Consider the following 19,593-nt stretch of genomic DNA (forward strand, 5'->3'; position numbering starts at 1 on the left):
ATGCTGGGAGAAGAAATTTGGTGTGATGTGCTTTGAACCTTTGAAGTTAATATACCAGATGAACGGGTATTATGTTGAGCAATGGCTTTCTAGGAAAACAACCGGTGCATTGCTAGAAAGCAACAGGTGAAAAAAACAGTTCGAGTTGATGACTTCAGCATTTATTTCTTTATTGATGTACTGATGATGATTCACGTTAGTTTTAATAACGAAAATGATTAGATGCAAGAGTGCAGATATAATAAACATGCCACATTGTAATTCTTATTAATATTGCAGATTTACTTAGATCAGGGTTCGAAATGATCTGATTCGTTGGGGTTCCCCAACAATTTTTCATAAAACCTTTTGATTAGTATTTTGTTATGTTATCCGTATCTTAATCACTTTTTAATGTTACAAAATCTTAAGTTTGGAATTTGAATATTTTGTACAATAATTTAAGATTAGCCTATCTGATATTCACTCCTGAAAATTATATCAAGGTCTACTGACGTGATACATAGTGAAAAATGCTAGTTTTGTGGAACCCTCAAAAACAAACTATTGGCTAAATTATTGTGGGGGTCCTCAGGGGTCCTTATGGAGGGTCTCTGATCCCCCAGCCCACCCTCATATCGAACCCTGACTCTGATGAGTGATAGAAAAACCATGCATGGCACATACGTAGAGGTAAACCACATTGACACGAAACAAGGTAATCAGCATTGTCACTGTGACTCAGCATTAAGAGGTATCTAATGTCATCCAATGGGCAAAGCTTTCGAGTAGTCAGCTATGATGCCAATCTATGGGATTTCTCAGGTCACAGTCATACAATGTGTGTGTTGAGAATTTCTCTTCATCCATGAAGTTATTTTAGTCCAGAAAGACAGGAAAGGGTGTTACAGTGTGTGAAATCTAGTATGCCTCAAAACACCAGAGGTATTAGATAACGTTCTTGCATAGTAGATCAGAGATAATAGGCTGACACACAGTGATGAAAATGTAGACATCAGCTTTGTCACAGAAGAAGGCTGTAAGGATTTGACAGGACTGCAGTTGCGGTCCTCCATCACAGACCAGACAGGGAGGTTGTGTTCACCCTCCACAGTGAATTGAGTGTTGAGGAAGCTAGTGGTTTTGGTTCACAGTTCATGGAGGACAGGCAGTCTGGCAGAGCACTGAGGGGACGAGGGTCTCGCAGGTCACATGTCGTGCAGGACTTCCAGAATGGTGGCAATGGACCAAGCCTGGGTCTCACAGCTGAAGGGGCAGTATTGTCCGTTCTCATTGGTCAGCTCTGGCAGGCCCTTCCACGATGACCTGACGGCGACGAGAAAAGAAAGGGCTTGTGGATATTCTGTATCTCCATTGACAATGTCTCATGGATTAAGAATGAACACGACACAAAGAACAGATGTTAGTGGATATTACAGTCCATATTATTATTATTGGGTGACTTTTGACCCAAAGAGTCACCAGTGTGATCACCAATTGTACCTCTCCAAATGGACGTTGTGCCGAGAAAGGACATTTTTCACCATGTAGACAGTCTTGTTGTATATCTCAGGCCCCATTTTCTTGGCAAAGTACAACTTGGCTCGCAGGAAGTATCCCACAGGCCAAAGCCACTCCTGAGAAGGAAACAGGACCCCACGAGACGTCAAAATGGCCTCCAGAGAGAAGCATCAGAGCGTATTAGACAGGAGACTGTGGGTAGGAGCAATAAAGACACTCACGGGTCCCTGATGATAGTTGAAGCCCTTGGCCAGGTTGTGGTTGTCGTTATCAAGACTATTGTCGTAGACTCCACAGTACACCATGTCACTGTAGGAGGATGACAAGAAATGGAGAGACAAGTCAAGCTGCACACCTTGACAAGTCACATGTTTCTGCCAAGGATTCGTTTTTTGTGAAGTCGGCCATTTGAAGATTAAAGTAACAAACAAAACAGTAAGTGGTGTACTTGTATATCTAGCTCTGTACCCTGCACTCCTGGTCTTAGGAGTAAACCTGACTGGAACCCTTGTCTGGCAGACTGGGGTGAATCCAACTCACTCTGGATCCAGTGTTTTCATCCCCAGGGGCCCGAGCAGCTTCTTCTCAGCTACATCCAGGGCCTCCCAGGCTTTCTCCACAGTGAACAACTCAGGGGCCTGAAACACACGCACACACAGTGAGGACATGGGGAGAGGGGGGGGCGCAGATGTTCATTCACATCTATACACATTGTCACAATTGTCTCGAGGCTGTGACAAAAAAAAGAATCCACACACTGAAGTAATCATGTCCAGCCTATTTAATAGGCTTGACAAAGATGTCGAACCAAAATCCAAACGTGTGGCGAGTCCAAACACAGAGCAGCTCAATTAAAAGGACGTCACTCCTCACACACACAAAAACACCCATACACACACACACACACACACACAGCTTACATACCACGACCATGGCAATGGGGAAGTTGGATCGTAGCTGGTAGTCACACCAGGGGCTGGAGGCCCCATAGCTGTCCTTGTAGATGCCTCTCTTGTGGACCAGTTCAGGGTGCTTCTCGTTGGGGTCCTGAGGGTCATGGGACACGTAGAACTTCAGCTCAAAGTTCTCCTGGATCTTCCTGTTCCACTCCTCATAGGTCACAGAGAGATTCCGATCTAGAATAGATCACAGAGTACCATGAACAGAACACACTGTATGGAATGAAAAAAAAAAAAAGAAAAAAAAAGAATTGACATTCATTTATACAAATATTGGCCTGGTTTCCCGGATTCCTTAAGAAGCTCTTAACGCTAAGGGCTTCTTAGGAACGTTCCAAGAGCATTCTAGAGCGTTCTTCGAGCGCTCCTAAGAAGCTCCGAGCGTTAAGAGCTTCTTGACGAATCTGGGGAAACCCGGACATTATGGGTTCAAACTTCATAGTATGAAAAGGAACACTATTATGGGTTATTAGGGCGCCCCCTGGAGTACCTTCTCTACGAATGGTGACGGTGGTGTAAGGGAAAAGTCCCTTCTTCTGGAGCTGGATCAGCCAGCGGATAGTGGATTTACACAGCCCCACTATCTCCACCGCGGATCCATCCCTGGACACGCACGCACACACACTCCCTTCAAATACACTTCTTTTCTACAGAACGCATACTGTACGTTTTGTAAACGGATCTCAAATGCGCTCTCGATATATGATATCTACTTGTAGAACATAAAAGGTAGGCAGTCTTTAAAAGAGGATTCGAATGAGCCGAACGCACACATTACCTGGGTGTGGCTGGGACACCTTTGTTGTGAGCTTTCACACTCTCCCCCATCTTATCCATCCATGTGCCGCAGTTGTGACGGTTGCCTCCATAAACAAACCCGGTGTCTTCACTGACCTTGGCCTCAACATTGAAGCCTGTGGGACAGTGACACAAACACTCCACCTCATTCAATTTTTAGGACCATTTATTTTGATTGGTTATAAAAAAAACAAAAACGGAATCTTTTGATTATAACTGCTTATATTAATTGGTTTCCTGTTTATCTACAGTACATTCACATACAGTCAAACAAAACATGGACCGTGTTGTTTCCCGAATGAGCCAAATCCCAACAATTGCCTTCTAGTTTCACACACGCACGTTTAAAAACGAGCCAGACAGGTCTGCTGTGGTTGGAGGACGTCAGGGAAACGTGACGCATGTGTTGAACCTGGACAACTTGCCTTCATCCCTCATGTGGCTGTCAATTTGCGGGCCGGCGTTTGGCTCCCTGAACTCAATCCCCTGCATGTGACGCTGCATGGCTTCCTGGATGAGGTCATACAGGGGCTGGTCCTGCCGTGGGGACATCGCGGGTCACGGAGGGACAAGGGGGAGAAGTATATCATCATATAACACAGTCAGCAATCCTCTGTCTCTCTCATATAAATACATGCATACAAACGCAGTGCGAAACACACAAACTGTATTTCATGACCACATCGGGATCCTCAAGCTCCTCCCTCGCCCCGCCCTCTCACCCAGGCTCCTGCGGGCTGCGGTTCAGACACGTTGGTGGGGTACATTCTGGAGACGGGGCACATGAGGATGTTGGCTCCGCCGGGCACCAAGCGCACGTAGTCCTGGATACACTGCAGCCACCACCACACGGCGTCACGGCAGTTGTAGCGGGCGCCGGTGCCCTGGCCCAGCAGGTTGGGGATCAGGCCGTAGCGCATGGTGCCCGCGAAGGCCAGGATGATGTTCCTATGGAAACCGGGGTTAGACCACGGTTAGGGGGATGGGTATTCTGGTTTGATTGAAACAGTAGGGTACTGTACTGAACGGAGTACTATGTTGACGGTATTCTCCAATCGAACCCAATCCTTTACTTACTTTTACTCTACCGCACCTCTATTTAACCTACCTCTTTTTTACCTCTACTCTACCATACCTCTATTCAATCTGTCTGACTCTCTCCCCCCCCCCCCCCCCTCCTCTCCTGTCCTCTGCTGGTTAGGTTCTGACCTGGCCTCCATGTGTCTGCCAGTCACCAGCATCAGGCCTCTGAGGGCGATAAAAGTGTCTCTGCCCCAGCAACGGAAAATCCCGGACGAGAAGTGAGGCAGACCTGAGGCAAACAAACACAAACATTAAAACTCCCATTCGTTAGCGTCCAAGTGTGTGTCGGTTTCGATGAACAGCGGTGAAAGCTGTGCCTCTTCCAGCAGTGCGCGTACAATATCATTCGGGGCCGTGGCCCACGACACTTTCTCTGACCTGCTGCCATGGAGACGCAGCACTGCTCTTCCTGCTTGGTGACATCACTGAGGCGGTAGGGCACATCGTTGAGTTTAGGGGAAAGGGCGGGCAGGGCAGGGAATTTGCCCACCCCGCACATCTGCACTGAGCCCAGAGAGAGCTGCTTTACAAAGGTGGAACCATTCTGCACGAAGCTAGTAGAGCCAGAGAGAGAGAGACACACACATTTCAAAGTGATGCATGACGGACGTGCGCGTTTTGGTTTGTGGCCAATACCAAACCGACGCAATGAACGCGACTCGTTTCGCAAACGGCCCACACACCTCCATCTCCAGGCAAAAACGCGCCTCTTAAAAGTTGCCCGACACACAACATAAAACGAACCCGGACATGTTCTTGAAGACGACATCCAGGGCAGTAGCGTAGGCCCCAACGATGATGGCGTCAAAGTAGCAGGGCACCAGGTAGCGAGGGATGTGCTTCAGGTAGCTGAACATGGCCTGGAACCAGGCGCCCACCTGGAGGACACGGCAACACACACCTTGCTGTACCCAACCTGGATCACCGCTACACTCGTCACTAGGCGACTATGGTCACTGGCCGGGTTTCCCAGATGCGTCAAGAAGCTCTTCACGCTAAGGAGCGTTCGAGAGCGTTCTTAGAACGCTCCTTAGCGTTAAGAGCTTCTTAACGAATCTGGGAAACCCGGCCACTATCGGTACGTACAGTATACTGCCTCCGTACATATATACATAACATATATAACATAACATATATAATAAGTACAAAATACAATTGTATATATAGTAAAACAGAAATTTGACTTTACTGGTGAAAGTTTACTGGTGTGTTTGTGGCTTGGGCTTTTGTGTGTGCGCGCGCGCACGTTTGAAAGGGGGAAGGACGTGTACATAATAAAGGTTCCTCTCATCTTTTACCTCCCCCAGGGCCCCTCCCTTGGCGACCAGGCGCTTGCTGACGTAGTCGATCATCCAGTCACCCTGACGCAGGTTGTCACAGAATGGGTGGCCCAGGTCGTTCTTCGGACGGATCTCTGACATCACCGACATCAGACCTGAGGCAAAACAACAGAACGCCACTCACTTCGTCTTAAGTGACCAAGCTCATCATTTCATGTGCATTTGGAAATGCCCTGACCAGGGACGCCAACAGACAAGAATTGGAATCCCTGTACTGTAGAGAGTTGGGAGACTTTTGCCCCTTGCAGGATTTGTACCTTGCAGGCCACCGTACTTGAGAGGCATCCAGGATGGGACACCGTAGCAGCCTCCCCCATCCTCTTTCTCCTCTTCGTCACAGCGGAATAACAACATATTCATGTCTGCCAGCGTGAGGTTAGACATGATACTGGAGGACAGTGTGTGTGTGTGTGTGTGTTTGGACAGGGAGACAGACAGGGAAAAACAGATACACAAAGATATACATATAAATGGCAAAAAGTACATATACATATATGTACTGTAATGTAAGTGACGTCCTCCTCTGTTATTGGGAACACATACAAGTCCAGAGGAGAGGTGAGGATGTCAGGCATGTGGTCACCCTGCACACTCCCTGCCTCGTAATGGGAGCTGAACTGGATCAGGTGGCGCCTCAGGATCCCAACCATCTCCTGGGAGGTGGGGTCAAGACTCACCCTGGAAGAGGGGGGGGGGAAAACTTTCAGAGGAGTTTCAGCCCCTTAGTGACTAGATGACTGGATGCGTCCTCATGCCACGCGTTGGGTACCTGAAGACAATGACACTCCCGGGAGTGAGGTGCTTGAATGCAATCTCCTGGATGAATTCACCGCGGCCCTTGGCCTTGACGTCAGCCTGCTTCGCGATCTTGCTGTCCCTCAGCTGAAAGAAAGACACCATGGTTGGTGGGGTTCTCACGTTCCATCGCGCCAAACAATCAGAGGGCCATCTAACAACAACAGGTCTTCAGACAAAGCCTGTAACGTGAGACGATCCCTCTTTTTTTGTTGATACGAAGTATCGGGGGATGGGGAGGGAGTGGCTTTGAAAGAAAGACAGAGAGAGAGAGGGAGAAAGAGAGAGGGATGTGAATAGAGAGGGAGATAATCGCACTAAAAACGCTTTGTCAACTTTAGCTCGGTTACTGTAAGATCTGAATGACTAAGCAGTTTTGTACGTTGGAGGCAATATGGTGCTACGTCTTCTGTTTATATACCAGATCAACCGGTATTTTGCTGCGCCATGATATTCTAGGAAAAGTCGAGAAAAAGAAGGCAATGGGTGCGAAAGAAAGAGACACAGAGAGAGAGAGGGGGGGAAGAAAAAGAGACGGAGCAAAACAGACAAAGCGAGAGAGAAAAGAGAGCGAGAAAGAGGGCGAGAGGAAAGGGCGACAGAGCGAGAGAGAGGGAGGAAAAGAGTGTGGAAGAAATTGCGATTTCCTGTGTGCTTACATTATTCACTCATCAACAGAACTAGTCATTGGATTCTAGTTAGTATGTTCTCATGTAAGCTTGCCATTAATAAGAGTAGACTGTGTCAGGGTTAATAGATATTCGGGATCAGGAGAAAGTACTGGCTAAATCTCCTTGTCATGACTACAAGGAGAGCTCCAACTATGAACTCTCTAGTCTGAGTGGTCATGTGTTGGGAGCTGTGAATCTCTTTGCTCTGAGACTGTTGTAACGTTGCTGGCGTTGTGTCGTCAGTTATTGTCAGAGGTCTGGTTTTCTCTCCCAATCTGCATATTTGATAAATACTTAAATAATCCAGAACTCAACTGAATTTAGTCACTCCGGTTATGAAGAGACGGACAAAACGCTTTCTTCGAGAGAGAGACGTGCACCTGGATGTGTTCTCGGATCTCCACAGTGTAGCCAGGCAGACCGTTGATGTTGTCCTCATCCTTCCTGTAGGGCCCGGACATCCTCTCCACAGTGCTGGCCTCGAGGACCACCTCCTCTATTTTACCTGTCGGGATTTCAACGTTATGCCCACGTTGCCTTGCATCTTCACACTACGAAGGATCCGTGTCGTACTGTGCATGCGACAAATACATCTCTTTGACTGTCACCGTCTATACTCTGGCCTGAATTGCAATTTTACACACAGCAAAAACACATGACCCCACATGACACACACACACGCGTGTACCTGGGATGAACATGGGGGGGGCATCTTCTTTGTAGGGGTGGGTCTTGGGGTTCTTGAATGCAGTGCGACACACAGCCACCACCGACTGGTGTGTGCTGGGGCTGTGTCTTGTCACAGCCACTACGTCCTCATCCACTTGGTCCACATAGACCTGGACACACACGCACACACCATACAACAAGTACACAAGTTTAGTTCCGCCAGTGAAATCCTGTTTAATAACCTTGTAAAGCATGACTACACAGGCAGAGTGTTTGCATGCCATTTCCGCCCTCTGGAGCTGACCTGAGAGAAGCCCTGTGCGGCCAGCTCCTTGTGCAGCTTGTTGAGGGCCAATTTGCCAGCGTTGATCCCCGTCCTGATGTTCACCTCCCCTGGGGACGCAGGCTTGGCGTCTGGATTCCACCGGGGGTACAAGCGCTCCTCCTTCACCACTGAGATCTGGAGGGGAGGCGGGGACAACGCTGGAAATGACAAAGAGGCAAACACTAACCACATCCTATTAACCTGTCCATCCATGCATGCTGGCGTTGTTGTTCACATCTTTACCCACCTGCCAGGGGACAGAAAATGTCAGATTCACAGAAACAAATATACATGGACACACAAACACACACATTATGAACCTGCCCATTCATCCATGCTAATTGCTGTCGTTTCCAGTTTACCCACCTGGTGAGGGACCAGCTCGTCGTATCCTCTAGTGCTGCCTATAGCACAGCAGGCCATTGAGACGATGGCAGAGCTGGGGAGGGCATCGTACACGGAGCGAATCTACAGTTTTCAAGGAGGGAGAGAGGGAGATACATACGAGTACATTGGTCCGTCCACAGCCACGGTTTCACAACACTATTCAAATCCCTGGTTGGCAGTCCCACCTGAATGGGGCACTCGTTGTCGTGGGTGACGTCCAGGAACATGGCATGGGCGATGGAGGGCACTAGAGGCCTCAGACTGGGCTGGACGAACGAGCCCACAGGCTCACCGCCAAACCTGTACACCAGTCTGCCCTCCTCGTGGCTGGTCCCTGCACTCATGGCCTCTGGCACACACACACGCACGCACGCACACACACACAATGTGCTTTTGTGATTTGGGTGACTGGCAACCGTCAACAGTCATTAAAATACGCCACGGCAAGAGACACTCCGAGTGTCATTAAGACATGTCATATCACGTTCAGGCTGTACTATAATTATGACCATATCCATGCAACGCACACACACACACACATTGGAGCACAAACAACAATCTATCTTTCTAGCTCGGTATGCATATTGGAGCTGTGTACTCGCACTGCATATGGGAGTACTGTTTTTAAAGTATCGCGTTCAAGTATATCGCCTGAAAGTACAGCACGGGTGTGCAATACATTGGGCCGTATATGGGCGTACTGTAACAACCGAACTATGTCGAGGGTTGTGTGACTACTGCATGGGCTCACTTCCTGGGTGTACTGTGGGAGTGCGGCACGTTCGGGCCGGCATGTCTTACCTCTGATGAGAGAGGTAATGCCCAGCCTAGTGACAAACACATTGTCCAGCTCCTCGCTCCCGGTGAAGAGCTCGGCCACCACATACAGGTCAGGCCGCTGCTGGCGAGCGTGATCCAGCATGTGCTACCGCACAGCGAGCACACACACACACACGCGGAGCCCAGAGAGGAACAACACACCGGGGAATGGAGCGGGTGGAGTGGGAGACGGAGAGAGACAGAGATGGAGAGAGAGGGAGATGGAGGGAGAGGGAGATGGAGGGAGGGACAGAGAGCGATGGAGAGAGTTGGAGATGGAGGGAGGGACAGAGGGACAGAGAGATGGAGAGAGTTGGAGATGGAGGGAGGGACAGAGGGACAGAGAGATGGAGAGAGTTGGAGATGGAGGGAGGGACAGAGGGACAGAGAGCGATGGAGAGAGATGGAGAAAGAGGGAGGGACAGAGAGACAGAGAGCGATGGAGAGAGATGGAGAAAGAGGGAGGGACAGAGAGATGGAGAGAGATGGAGATGGAGGGAGGGACAGAGAGATGGAGAGAGAGGGAGGGACAGAGAGATGGAGAGAGATGGAGAAAGAGGGAGGGACAGACAGATGGAGAGAGATGGAGAAAGAGGGACGGACAGAGAGATGGAGAGCGATGGAGAGAGATGGAGAAAGAGGGAGGGACAGAGAGATGGAGAGAGATGGAGAAAGAGGGAGGGACAGAGAGATGGAGAGCGATGAAAATATGGGGCAAGGAAGAGTGCAAGCGAATGAGCTTAGCAAGAAGTCGGTATTAAGACCACACACAAAAGAGGAAGACGTGCAGTGTTAATGAGCAACATGCAACAACCACAAGAGGAACAAATGTAGTTTAATTAGCAGCATGTAGGTCATCGGCAAGGAACAGAGAGAAGAAAGAAGAAAGGAGGAATTCAGTTGGTGTACAGATAGGGTAAATTAATAGTTTTTTTAGACATGTTAATTTAAAGAAGGGATTTGGTGAAAAAATATTGTTTTAATTGAGGCAGAAATGTCAGATATAAATACAAGGAATTTGGTGAAATGAAAAGGGTAGCGTGTTTGTTTAAATACAGGTATTAGAATATGTTGTAAGGTGAGACGGTAAGTGGAGTATGCCAATTGAACAATTGAGAGAGAGAGAGAGAGAGAGAGATAGAAAGAAAGAAAGGGCAAGGGGAGGGACAAAAGTACAAAGATTTAGCACCATGCACAGAACAATGCTTTTTCAATACACTTTAAAGGATGTTCCAGAACATGCTAACTGAGGATTAGCCAACTCACTTTCCAAAAACAAAGAGTCCGAAAAACATTTTGAGCTTATAACTTACTGATACTACTAAATTCCAAATGTCCCAACACATTAAGGCATAGTTTTTTTGATGTCCAAGAGAAATAAACAAGCGCCAAGTTAATTAATTGTGAGTTGGCTAACTAGCTACAGTCGATTTTCCAAAACAACCCTCAGTTCCACTCAGCTGAACGTCACGCGGAGTGCTGGCAAGTACCTCGGACCAGACTGGTGATCCCCAGCCGGTTCACAAACAAATTGTCAATCAGCTCGCTGCCGGTGAACAGTTCTGCTATCACATACAGGTTAGGCCTGACTGCCCTAGCAGCTGCCAACATAGCCTATAGAGACACCACAGTTACACCAGGCTTACACCAGGCCTCACAGACTACAATACAGACTAGAATGCTTCATGTGAAATGTTCAAAAAAATCCAAATGTTTACAGAGGTCATAGAGAGAAAGGTATCAAACTAATACTGTTGGAGAGGTTACAGAAGATGATTTTGAACTTGATCTGATACACATGGGTAGCACCAGTGACAATCAATAAAAGCCCTGGTACTCCAAGGAGCTCAAGTCTAACGATGGTACTGGTTCATATCTACAGTAACGCTAGACTTCAGTATTCTTGTCCAACGTTGTGGTAGATATCAACCAGACTTGAGTTGAGTAATTCAATTACCTCAGCCACGTGCAGGGGTGTGGAGTGACAGTTGTCGAGGCGGACGCCAGCAAAGTGCTTGGCTGTGATTTCCGTGTACATCTTCATGTGGGCCCACAGGTAGGGACAGTCCTCGGGCTTGTCCCCGTAACGCAGCTTCACGCTGTCCCCCCAGCAGATCAGCTCCCTCCGCAGGTACACCTGAGAGCCTGGACAAGGAGCAAATCATCATCCTGGTGGGTCTCTCAGAAATAGACCGGCATACAGTAATAAACTGTTATTTGAACTGTGGTAAAGTGAGATCGATGCATGGTCATGAATTTTCCCAAGGAATATCAGTCCTGGCAATGACATCTGAACTGAAGAAAAAAGTTCTGACATCTGAAGAAAAAGCACAAATCTCTAGCACCCCCTTCTGGTACACACTGGTTGTTGTAATCTTTTCAAGAACACATTTTAACTTTAGTGAATTGTACGTGAATATGGAGCTACAAATGTACAACACACCACTAAATATACTAAACATTACATTTGTTAGGTTAGGTCACTTGTTAGCTACTCCTCAAGCTAGCTAGCAGGATGTCAACTAGCCCAGCTACCATGCATTAGCTACGTATAGGCTGAGGTAAGCTGACCAGGTTCTGCGAAGTTCTTCAGTGGGTCGTCTCCCATCACCCAGCCATTGTGAGCCAGGAAGTGACAAGCCTTGTCAGCCTGGTTCATCAGCTGCATTTCCTGCTCGAAGGTCACCTCTTCAAAGGGGAAGGTGAAATATCTGAATAGTAAGAGATGTTCAATTAGTTTGGAACCTTTTCTGTTCAAATTAAAGGACACATTTAGACTGGTCAAGCAACCAGCTCAAGAGTTCAGGTACCTTGTAACAAGTGGATCATTCCTTGTAATGGGTCCAAGCTTAGGCCCGTGGCCTGCAAGACGTTCGTAAACTACAGTTCCCAAGATGCAGTCGATTGCCTGAGAGCAAATGAAAACAACAATGAGGGATAACTGTGAATCAAGAAGAGCATGGACAGTCCCACACCCACATACAGCGCACAAGCATATACCTTCTCCTGGTGATGCTGCATTTCCTTAACCCGTTCCAGGTTAACCTGTTCAAGCTTCTTCTTGAACAAGTCACAGCAATCTGTTAGGGCCGAGGGCCCATTACTGTAAAACACACAAAACAGATTTGTCACACCCCACTTCACGATCAACAAAACACTTCTGAAAGGTATAACAGCTTCTGGCCTTTGACAGTAAAGTCAAGGCCTTCTTGCCGAACCACAACTCTTGATACCTCTACACGGGTTGTAATCCATGTTTTTTTGGAATTGGATGGGTAGCATTGTTCTAATCTCATGTAATGACCCACCGGTGAGGTATGAAGATCTCCAGGGCAGAGGACATGTCCACAGAGTTACCAAAGCGCCTGCACTGGGGGTCCTGGAGGATCCTTAACTGCTTCTTACTGTCAGGGTCTGCTGTACCTGAGATACTACCTGAAGGAGCAGGCCCCAAACAGGATGGGATTAGAACTGGTTGTCAAAGACCTAAAAATGATCATGTTTACTTAGTCACCTAATGTTTTTTGGTGTCATTTTAGTCTGTATGTTAAATGCTGTTTGTGAGCCCCTAACCTAGTCAATTGTCTATCATTATATAGGTTTTTTTGTTTTTGAAAACTATCAAAGGCAAAGGTTTTGGAGGTGGAAATTCATCTTTACCTCAGAAGCTAAGGGCATTGTGTCACAACAGTTATGTGCCGTCTGCTTCCCATCCCTTTACAACGACAAGAACACCACCACCACTCTGACCTGACTGCAGCAGCTTCAAGAACTGCTCCGCTGTTTTCTCCACGTTGACCTGGAAGAACTCCCACAGCTTGAGCTTGGGGTAGACCTCCTCCGACAGCAGCTGGCGCAGGGCCTGGGGGAACACAGACGCACAGCTCGGGCAGTGCCTCCATCCAACCCTGTACTTAAGCAACTAATCTCCCACTTGTGGCTATTCATTTCGCAGGCACTTCCATCCGAAGCAACGTGCACCACAGGGGTGGGCAACCTCAATCTGCAGTCAAATCAGCTCTAACCACGTCCCATTCAAATCGGAGCTATACTTCCTTTGAAAAAATCCATACTCGGATCCAAATACACCAAGCACCCGACAAGCCTTGAAAACGACAGACTCACCTTCAGCTGCGTTTGGGTCTCTATGAGGGCGGGGACCCCCCGCTCGGCGTATACCCCGTCAGCCAGGTCGCAGGTGAGGTGCCAGAAGGCGCGGTCCAGCACCCAGGCAGGTTTCAGGTGGGGCGAGTTCACCAGGTTGTAGCCACACTCTGGGTGAAGCCGGATCCACTTGCTGTTGGCAGCTGGGTGGAATGAAGGGGATCCTCAGATGAAAACGTAGGATAAACCAGGGTTCCCAGTTCCCACACGCCTCCTTAAACATCACACCCAATGACTTTTCAGGCCCAATTCCCTCAAACTCAAGGACCCAACGGCATAGTTTGAGACAGGGATCAATATTCATTGCTATTTCATAATGAGAACTTGCAGGCTTCACAGAAGCTCGCAGACAACTAGCACAGCAAAGATCTCCAATCTGTACTCTTTTGCAAAGAGATTCAATGCAATTCAAGCACTTTCAATGAAAACATGTCCTTTTATGTACTTTTCCAACTTCGACTTTTTTTCACTAAAATGCACAGACTTTCAATGATTTTCAGGGGCCAATGGGAACCCTGGGTGAACACGTGTCGAAGGACATTACCTCACACAGTAAGGGGCTCCACGTACAGGGGCGTTTACATTTACAAACAAACCAATCTAGGGCTAAACGACTAATCTAACAAACTCTTTATTCTACTCTAACCCAGGAAATTCCCATGGTATGGTTGCGTTTCACTAAATCGTAGACTGATGTCAAGGTTAAACAGTTAAAAAGTTCGCTTTTCCTTCACTGGCCTTTTTAGTGTGGCCTATGGTGTTACACTGAGAACACATACCGTACATAACACACTCACACTTTCACTAACACACACACACACACACACACACGTGAACATTTTTAGATTTAGACAGGGGATCTTCTCTGACCTGGTACATTGCGTTTCATGTTGGAGCATGATGGTGTCCCTTTCTGACCAAGCCACCCTGGCAACTCTGGACTCCATAATGACTGAATATAAACAAGTTAATGGCAGTGATCTCTGTCACTCTTCCTGGAAAAAAACGGTCTAAATAGATGAAAGAAAATCTACTGGATAGCTACCAGGACAAGCAGCTCTCCTATTATTTTTAACAGATTTTTGATGGGATTTTGTCACATGTCTCAAAAGAATACGTTTCAAACTGAACCTACAATAGGATGGTATTAGCTATTACGATAACTGATTAAGCTATTTGAGGGAGCTGGCTTCAGTATACAATTTGGCAGCTCCAGCCTCACTAGCATGTTTTGTATGTGTCTACACCCGTATAGAATAGCAGGCTGCTAAATTTAGCATGCGTGCAGCTATACAGAGCAACACCAAAAAGACATATGACATGTGTACCCAGTTCCGGTCCTTGCTATAGGCGACAAAAGCAGCAGCCTAGGGCGGCATGAAGAGGGGGGAGGCAATTTCCCAAGTGCATCCATTTAAACGCACTACCAGCAGAGGGCGCCAACTGTGGCATTCCCCTGTTTGCCCCCCCCCCCCCCATCCCGTTTGACGGCAAACACCCCCCTACCACCTTAACCAACACATTTTCTGCGGGAAACCTTGGATTCATTTAGCCTGGTCCTAACCAGACTCGTACATTTCATTTGTACAGAGAGTCTGGGCTCGCTCCATTGACAAGCGTTGACTTCCTTGTAGGCGGGTACTCTGCCTAGAGCCACTCTGATCTGCCATAACCAATCGCCAGCGTTTGCCTTAGCCAATTCCTTAACCACTACTGTAACAGAGCTAGCTGCCGTAGCTGGAACATCAAACTGTTCCCGAACCCCGTGGGGAGGAGGGCCACAACATCATGGCCACCAACAAAAATCATCAAAACTTGTTCTTGCTCTAGCTTTAGCTTATGGATATTCGGCAGCGTTGCCACAACTTTGCTCGCATCTTTTTCCACCGCCATTACGGAACTACAACACAAACTAGCACACTACATCAACGTCATTGTTCTCAGCCACTCCCTCTGGTAGAAAGTACAGGTAGAAAGTTAACCTGAGACATCTGACTTACGTACCTCATTCCCAGACGGAGTACAGAAGCAAAATCAAAAACTGAGCGGAAGTACGTAGGAGGGCAGAGCCAGGCCAGGATTTATTACTAAACTGTACTCAAATCCAAGTAAACAGTGAGCAACACTGTAAGAAACCCTGAGGCTATTCTGTCCATTCCAAATACATAGTCCTGCAATGTTCCAGCCTAAAGCACTCCACCCTTCCACGATCTATAAATAGAAAAGTCCAGGACAACTGATTTATTCTATCTTGGTCAGCAGAATGTTGCTGCACACAATCCAAAGCACATTAGACCGACTGCGGCCTTGAAGTTGACAGCCTCCCATTCCCCCAACTTTCACCCCCACTATCAGACTAAAAGAGGAGCCGAAGATACCAAAATCCTGTGCTTCTGGCCTTTTAAGACGCCATGTCATGGGGTTATGAGAATGTGTTCACCTCAGTTACCTCCAGTGTGGATAAGATCAAGCCAGGTTGGCAGGCTGTCCAAGTCCAAACTGAGACCATGATGCAAGCCTCACAGCTGCAGCTCTAATGCCGTTCTGGCCAAGAGGAAAAGGCCATTCTGAGGTCAGCACATATAGTTCTAGACCAGGCATCAAAGGTCGACTCAGCACTGTGGCATACTCTTCCTACATTGCAGGGGGAATTCCTGTTTGCAAACAACGACAGGAACTACCTTTAACCGTGCCATTGTGTGTCTGAAGGGTCTAATTGGCTGTCAGCAACAAGTTGCGTTAGAGGCCGAGAAGCAGATCGGAATTCTTCTGCTGCTGCCAAGCAGCCAGAGAGTTGCCACAACCTTCTTTGAATGATGAACAGAAGTAGGATGATGTCATATTTATGAGACAAATTCGCCAGCATCGTTAAAACACCCCACTAACCTACCCCAACTGCCAATATTCGAAAAGAGGGAAAGGCGTCCTCATCCGGCCTCAAATGAACTGAGTTATGTCGTAAAATCCCCTCTCATACCGTATGCCACCTAATTTGACCATCAACCAACACTCGCATCTATATCGATCGCATGAATCCCATGTCCCTCTTTATCCCATGAATGGGTAAAGCGCTAACCTGTGTGATTGTAGACCACGTCGGTGATGCAGACCATGTTCCACTCCTTCTTCAGCTTGTCCACCAGCTGGCCCACGTCCATCCAGGTGTAGTTCTTCCCGGGGGGAGAGAAGTCCGGGTTGAGCTCCAGCTGGTCTGCCAGGGAGTAGCAGGAGCGAGAGAGGCCTAGCTTCTGCAGAGGAGTGAAGTGGATCATGTTGTAACCTAGAGAGAGAACCAAGAAGAAGAAGAAAAAAAGAGTTTGATGATTATGGTTGATTTCTGTGACTGACAAGAGTGGTCGCGTCTCTATGGATGACTGGATCAATGAACAGACATCCAGTGTCTATTGGGTCATTAATAGTGGTTAGTGGAAACATCATTGTATTCCTTTTCAAATGCACGTAATATTCATGTTGAAATGAACTGATAAGAAGCAACATCAGCAAGGTGGACCTCACGGTTCATTTGTTGCGAATACTGGACAAGTTCAATGACCAGCAGACTACGTAAACAGTCCTGTCATATCTGTCAAACACAATGATGTATACATACCTTGGGATGAGCATGGGCAAAAACAACAAGCAGGATAAACACTGTGTTTTGTCATGTCCAAAATGAAGATATGCATTTGAAGATATGATGATGTCATATTTGAAGAACTTCTGTGGTCTACAATAAGTAAATATTCGTTTGCTTCTAATGTGAACCTAAACATGCCACAATTGTACCGTAAGCTGTCCCAGAAGTGTAATACAACTAATGTACATACAACCTCACTACAACATACAACTTCCCACGATGCCCCTCTCACCGGTCTCCTTGGCAACCCGGAGCCTGTCAGGCCACTCGTCCAGGGGTCCGAGGCACTTGGCCAGGTAGGTCTGGATGGTGACACAGTCCAGCGGCAAGACGTGGTCATCTTCCCCCACGCGCAGGACAGGGTCCACCACAATGTAGCCACCACCCACCTTCTCATCGTTCCTGACCCACAAAACCCCCAGAAATGGAAGGATTTACCAATGGCATTCATATAATACTGTATATTATTCGTGATGTAAACGTTTGAATCCTCACACTGCTACCTTATTGGTTCTGAAAGGGGAGAAACATATCTGTGACTCGACCCACTTCGTAACAAATACCAGGAAGATACGTCAGACAAGTCCCTTGCATTGTGGGTAACGACGGTGGGATTGCTTTCATGGCAAATCAACACTCCCATCTCTACACACACACACTGAGAGGGGAGGGGACCTACCCACAACCAAAGTAGTACTGATATGAGCCGGCCACCTTCAGTTCCAGTTTACAATACTTGTCCGAGTCATCCTCTTTCCCTGCGGCGTTGACCCAGTCCAGAGGACGGAACTTAACACGTTCAAACTTCTCGCCTTCTGCTGGGTAGTTGGTGTGGACGTGGACATGCTTTCCCTGCAGAGTGGGGCCCAGGCGGAACTGGAGCTCAAAGCCTGTTGGGTCATATAGTATTGAAACACTTATGTGGTGAGGACAGATATTTTCTAACATGGGCTGCCTTGAGGGACGATAAGAGAGGCTAAAATCTACACACAATTTCGGACGGGAGTCTGTAGAAGAGTATATATTGTGTGCTTGTACAATGTGTCCCCCCCAGTACATGCCATGGTGGTAATATTACACAACGACGAATGACCTGTCAAGGACAGAAAGTGGACTTCTGAAAGGGGGACGTTTACATTTCTGTCCTCCTGAATTGCCTGTTCATACACACATGTCGGCAAATATGACGGCAAACCAAATGTATGCCTATTTTGTTGAAAACTGATATAGTAGGTCTGCAGATAAGCCACAGAACACATGTGCGTGGGTCAGTTCTACTACAAGTAGATCCAACGATATATTTAGTTTAATAGCTCTTAAGCCTTACTAACCTTTACACTTGAATGTACTTTCATAAAATGTGTCATAGTTGAAACCCTTGCCATAACAAAACGGAGTTTAAATAGTTAACAAACATCCGTCCCTACTTGAATAAACCCACTTGCATTCTTTAATACTACTTCTTAAACACATGTATATTGTTTATATTAAGTGACAACACAGAGTATAGGCTGGCTCATTCATAACAAGAGGGTTTATAATAGAAATCGTAGTGGCGTACCTTGCTCAAGCCGGAACAGAGTTCTCTCCAGTCTCTCCATGTCATTTAGAAGCAATACGCGGGTCTGTCTGGCGCGGACCATTTTCTCGTTCCTTTTTTAGGATGCCCTTTACGGAAGCGATGCCCCTTTCTCACGCCGCTTCCCTCTACTTCAATAAAGGGGGAGACAGGGGGTAATGAGATAGTATGGATTGACGCCACAGTATGAACATACGTGCTCATCTGCTTGGCTTTTTAGCATAAATTCAAGGGCAGGACATGAGTTGCTCAATAGTGGAGCGTAACTACACTTTCTGCTTCTCCACAATGAGAAAAATGGACGCTGAATTCCAAAGTGTTTTTAACTAATTCAATTAAACATAGTCTACTTGCACACTACGAATTCGTGTTGCCAATCCGGATATTGTTCAAGATTGCAATGTCAAAGTGAAAATCAACTGCCAAAGTTGAACATTTAGTCAAATTAACTGTTGTCAAATAAACATCTAAGAGCATGAATAGTACTAAATAACTAAATTTGGAGATATACATGCGGACATGCATACAGCCCAGCAAGACTTGAATGAATGCGTGGAAGCAGAATTGACTGTGCATTGCAGGATTCGCATACACATAGTTTCAGCCCCCTACATTGGACTATGGTTGCATAGCAAGTTAATTCGATAAGAGCAAAATCACCTTGTTCTTCCGCGAGTGAGCAGGCCACTGCGCACGATGAGCTTTGAGGGCTGGTGTACAGTTGCAATGGTTGGGGGCGTGGCTTCATTGGGACACTTTGCCAACCCCTTTTGACATTTTACCGTTTATGTCCTCTGACGGTGTTGAATAAGTATCGTTGACACGAGCACTCAACTCAACGCTTAAATTAAGTAGTTTGGTTATCAA

The 19,593-nt window shown here is 47.1% G+C and overlaps 1 protein-coding gene across 4 annotated transcripts; it reads right to left on the reverse strand.

The window, feature by feature from the left end:
- Positions 1–149: 149 nt before the first annotated feature.
- LOC146275235 (glycogen debranching enzyme-like) lies at positions 150–19,463 on the reverse strand. 4 transcript variants are annotated; one of them, XM_084702491.1, is made up of 34 exons: positions 19,387–19,453; positions 18,709–18,857; positions 17,827–18,037; positions 17,380–17,549; positions 16,587–16,790; positions 13,472–13,653; positions 13,097–13,208; positions 12,655–12,781; positions 12,347–12,449; positions 12,157–12,254; positions 11,918–12,057; positions 11,304–11,491; positions 9,329–9,452; positions 8,713–8,876; positions 8,507–8,608; positions 8,120–8,275; positions 7,835–7,985; positions 7,527–7,651; positions 6,450–6,562; positions 6,224–6,358; positions 5,938–6,068; positions 5,639–5,775; positions 5,085–5,218; positions 4,719–4,894; positions 4,467–4,569; positions 3,980–4,205; positions 3,683–3,794; positions 3,238–3,373; positions 2,950–3,062; positions 2,425–2,636; positions 2,041–2,138; positions 1,722–1,809; positions 1,483–1,616; positions 150–1,305 (listed from the first exon to the last, which is right to left on the reverse strand). In XM_084702491.1, exons 2-34 carry the CDS (start codon positions 18,788–18,790, stop codon positions 1,188–1,190), a joined length of 4,605 nt encoding a protein of 1,534 aa, XP_084558617.1. In that variant the 5' UTR covers positions 18,791–18,857; positions 19,387–19,453; the 3' UTR covers positions 150–1,187. The 4 variants fall into 4 exon arrangements, 3 of the variants coding, with proteins under 3 accessions (XP_084558617.1, XP_084558615.1, XP_084558616.1); XM_084702489.1 differs by lacking the exon at positions 9,329–9,452 and adding an exon at positions 10,837–10,960 and having other exon boundaries at positions 19,387–19,452; XM_084702490.1 differs by lacking the exon at positions 9,329–9,452 and adding an exon at positions 10,837–10,960 and having other exon boundaries at positions 18,709–18,854; positions 19,387–19,406.
- Positions 19,464–19,593: the final 130 nt, after the last annotated feature.

The sequence above is a fragment of the Hypomesus nipponensis genome, chromosome 8 (genome assembly GCF_054491055.1).
Source record: "Hypomesus nipponensis isolate SF chromosome 8, ASM5449105v1, whole genome shotgun sequence".
Classification (NCBI taxonomy): Eukaryota; Metazoa; Chordata; class Actinopteri; order Osmeriformes; family Osmeridae; genus Hypomesus; species Hypomesus nipponensis.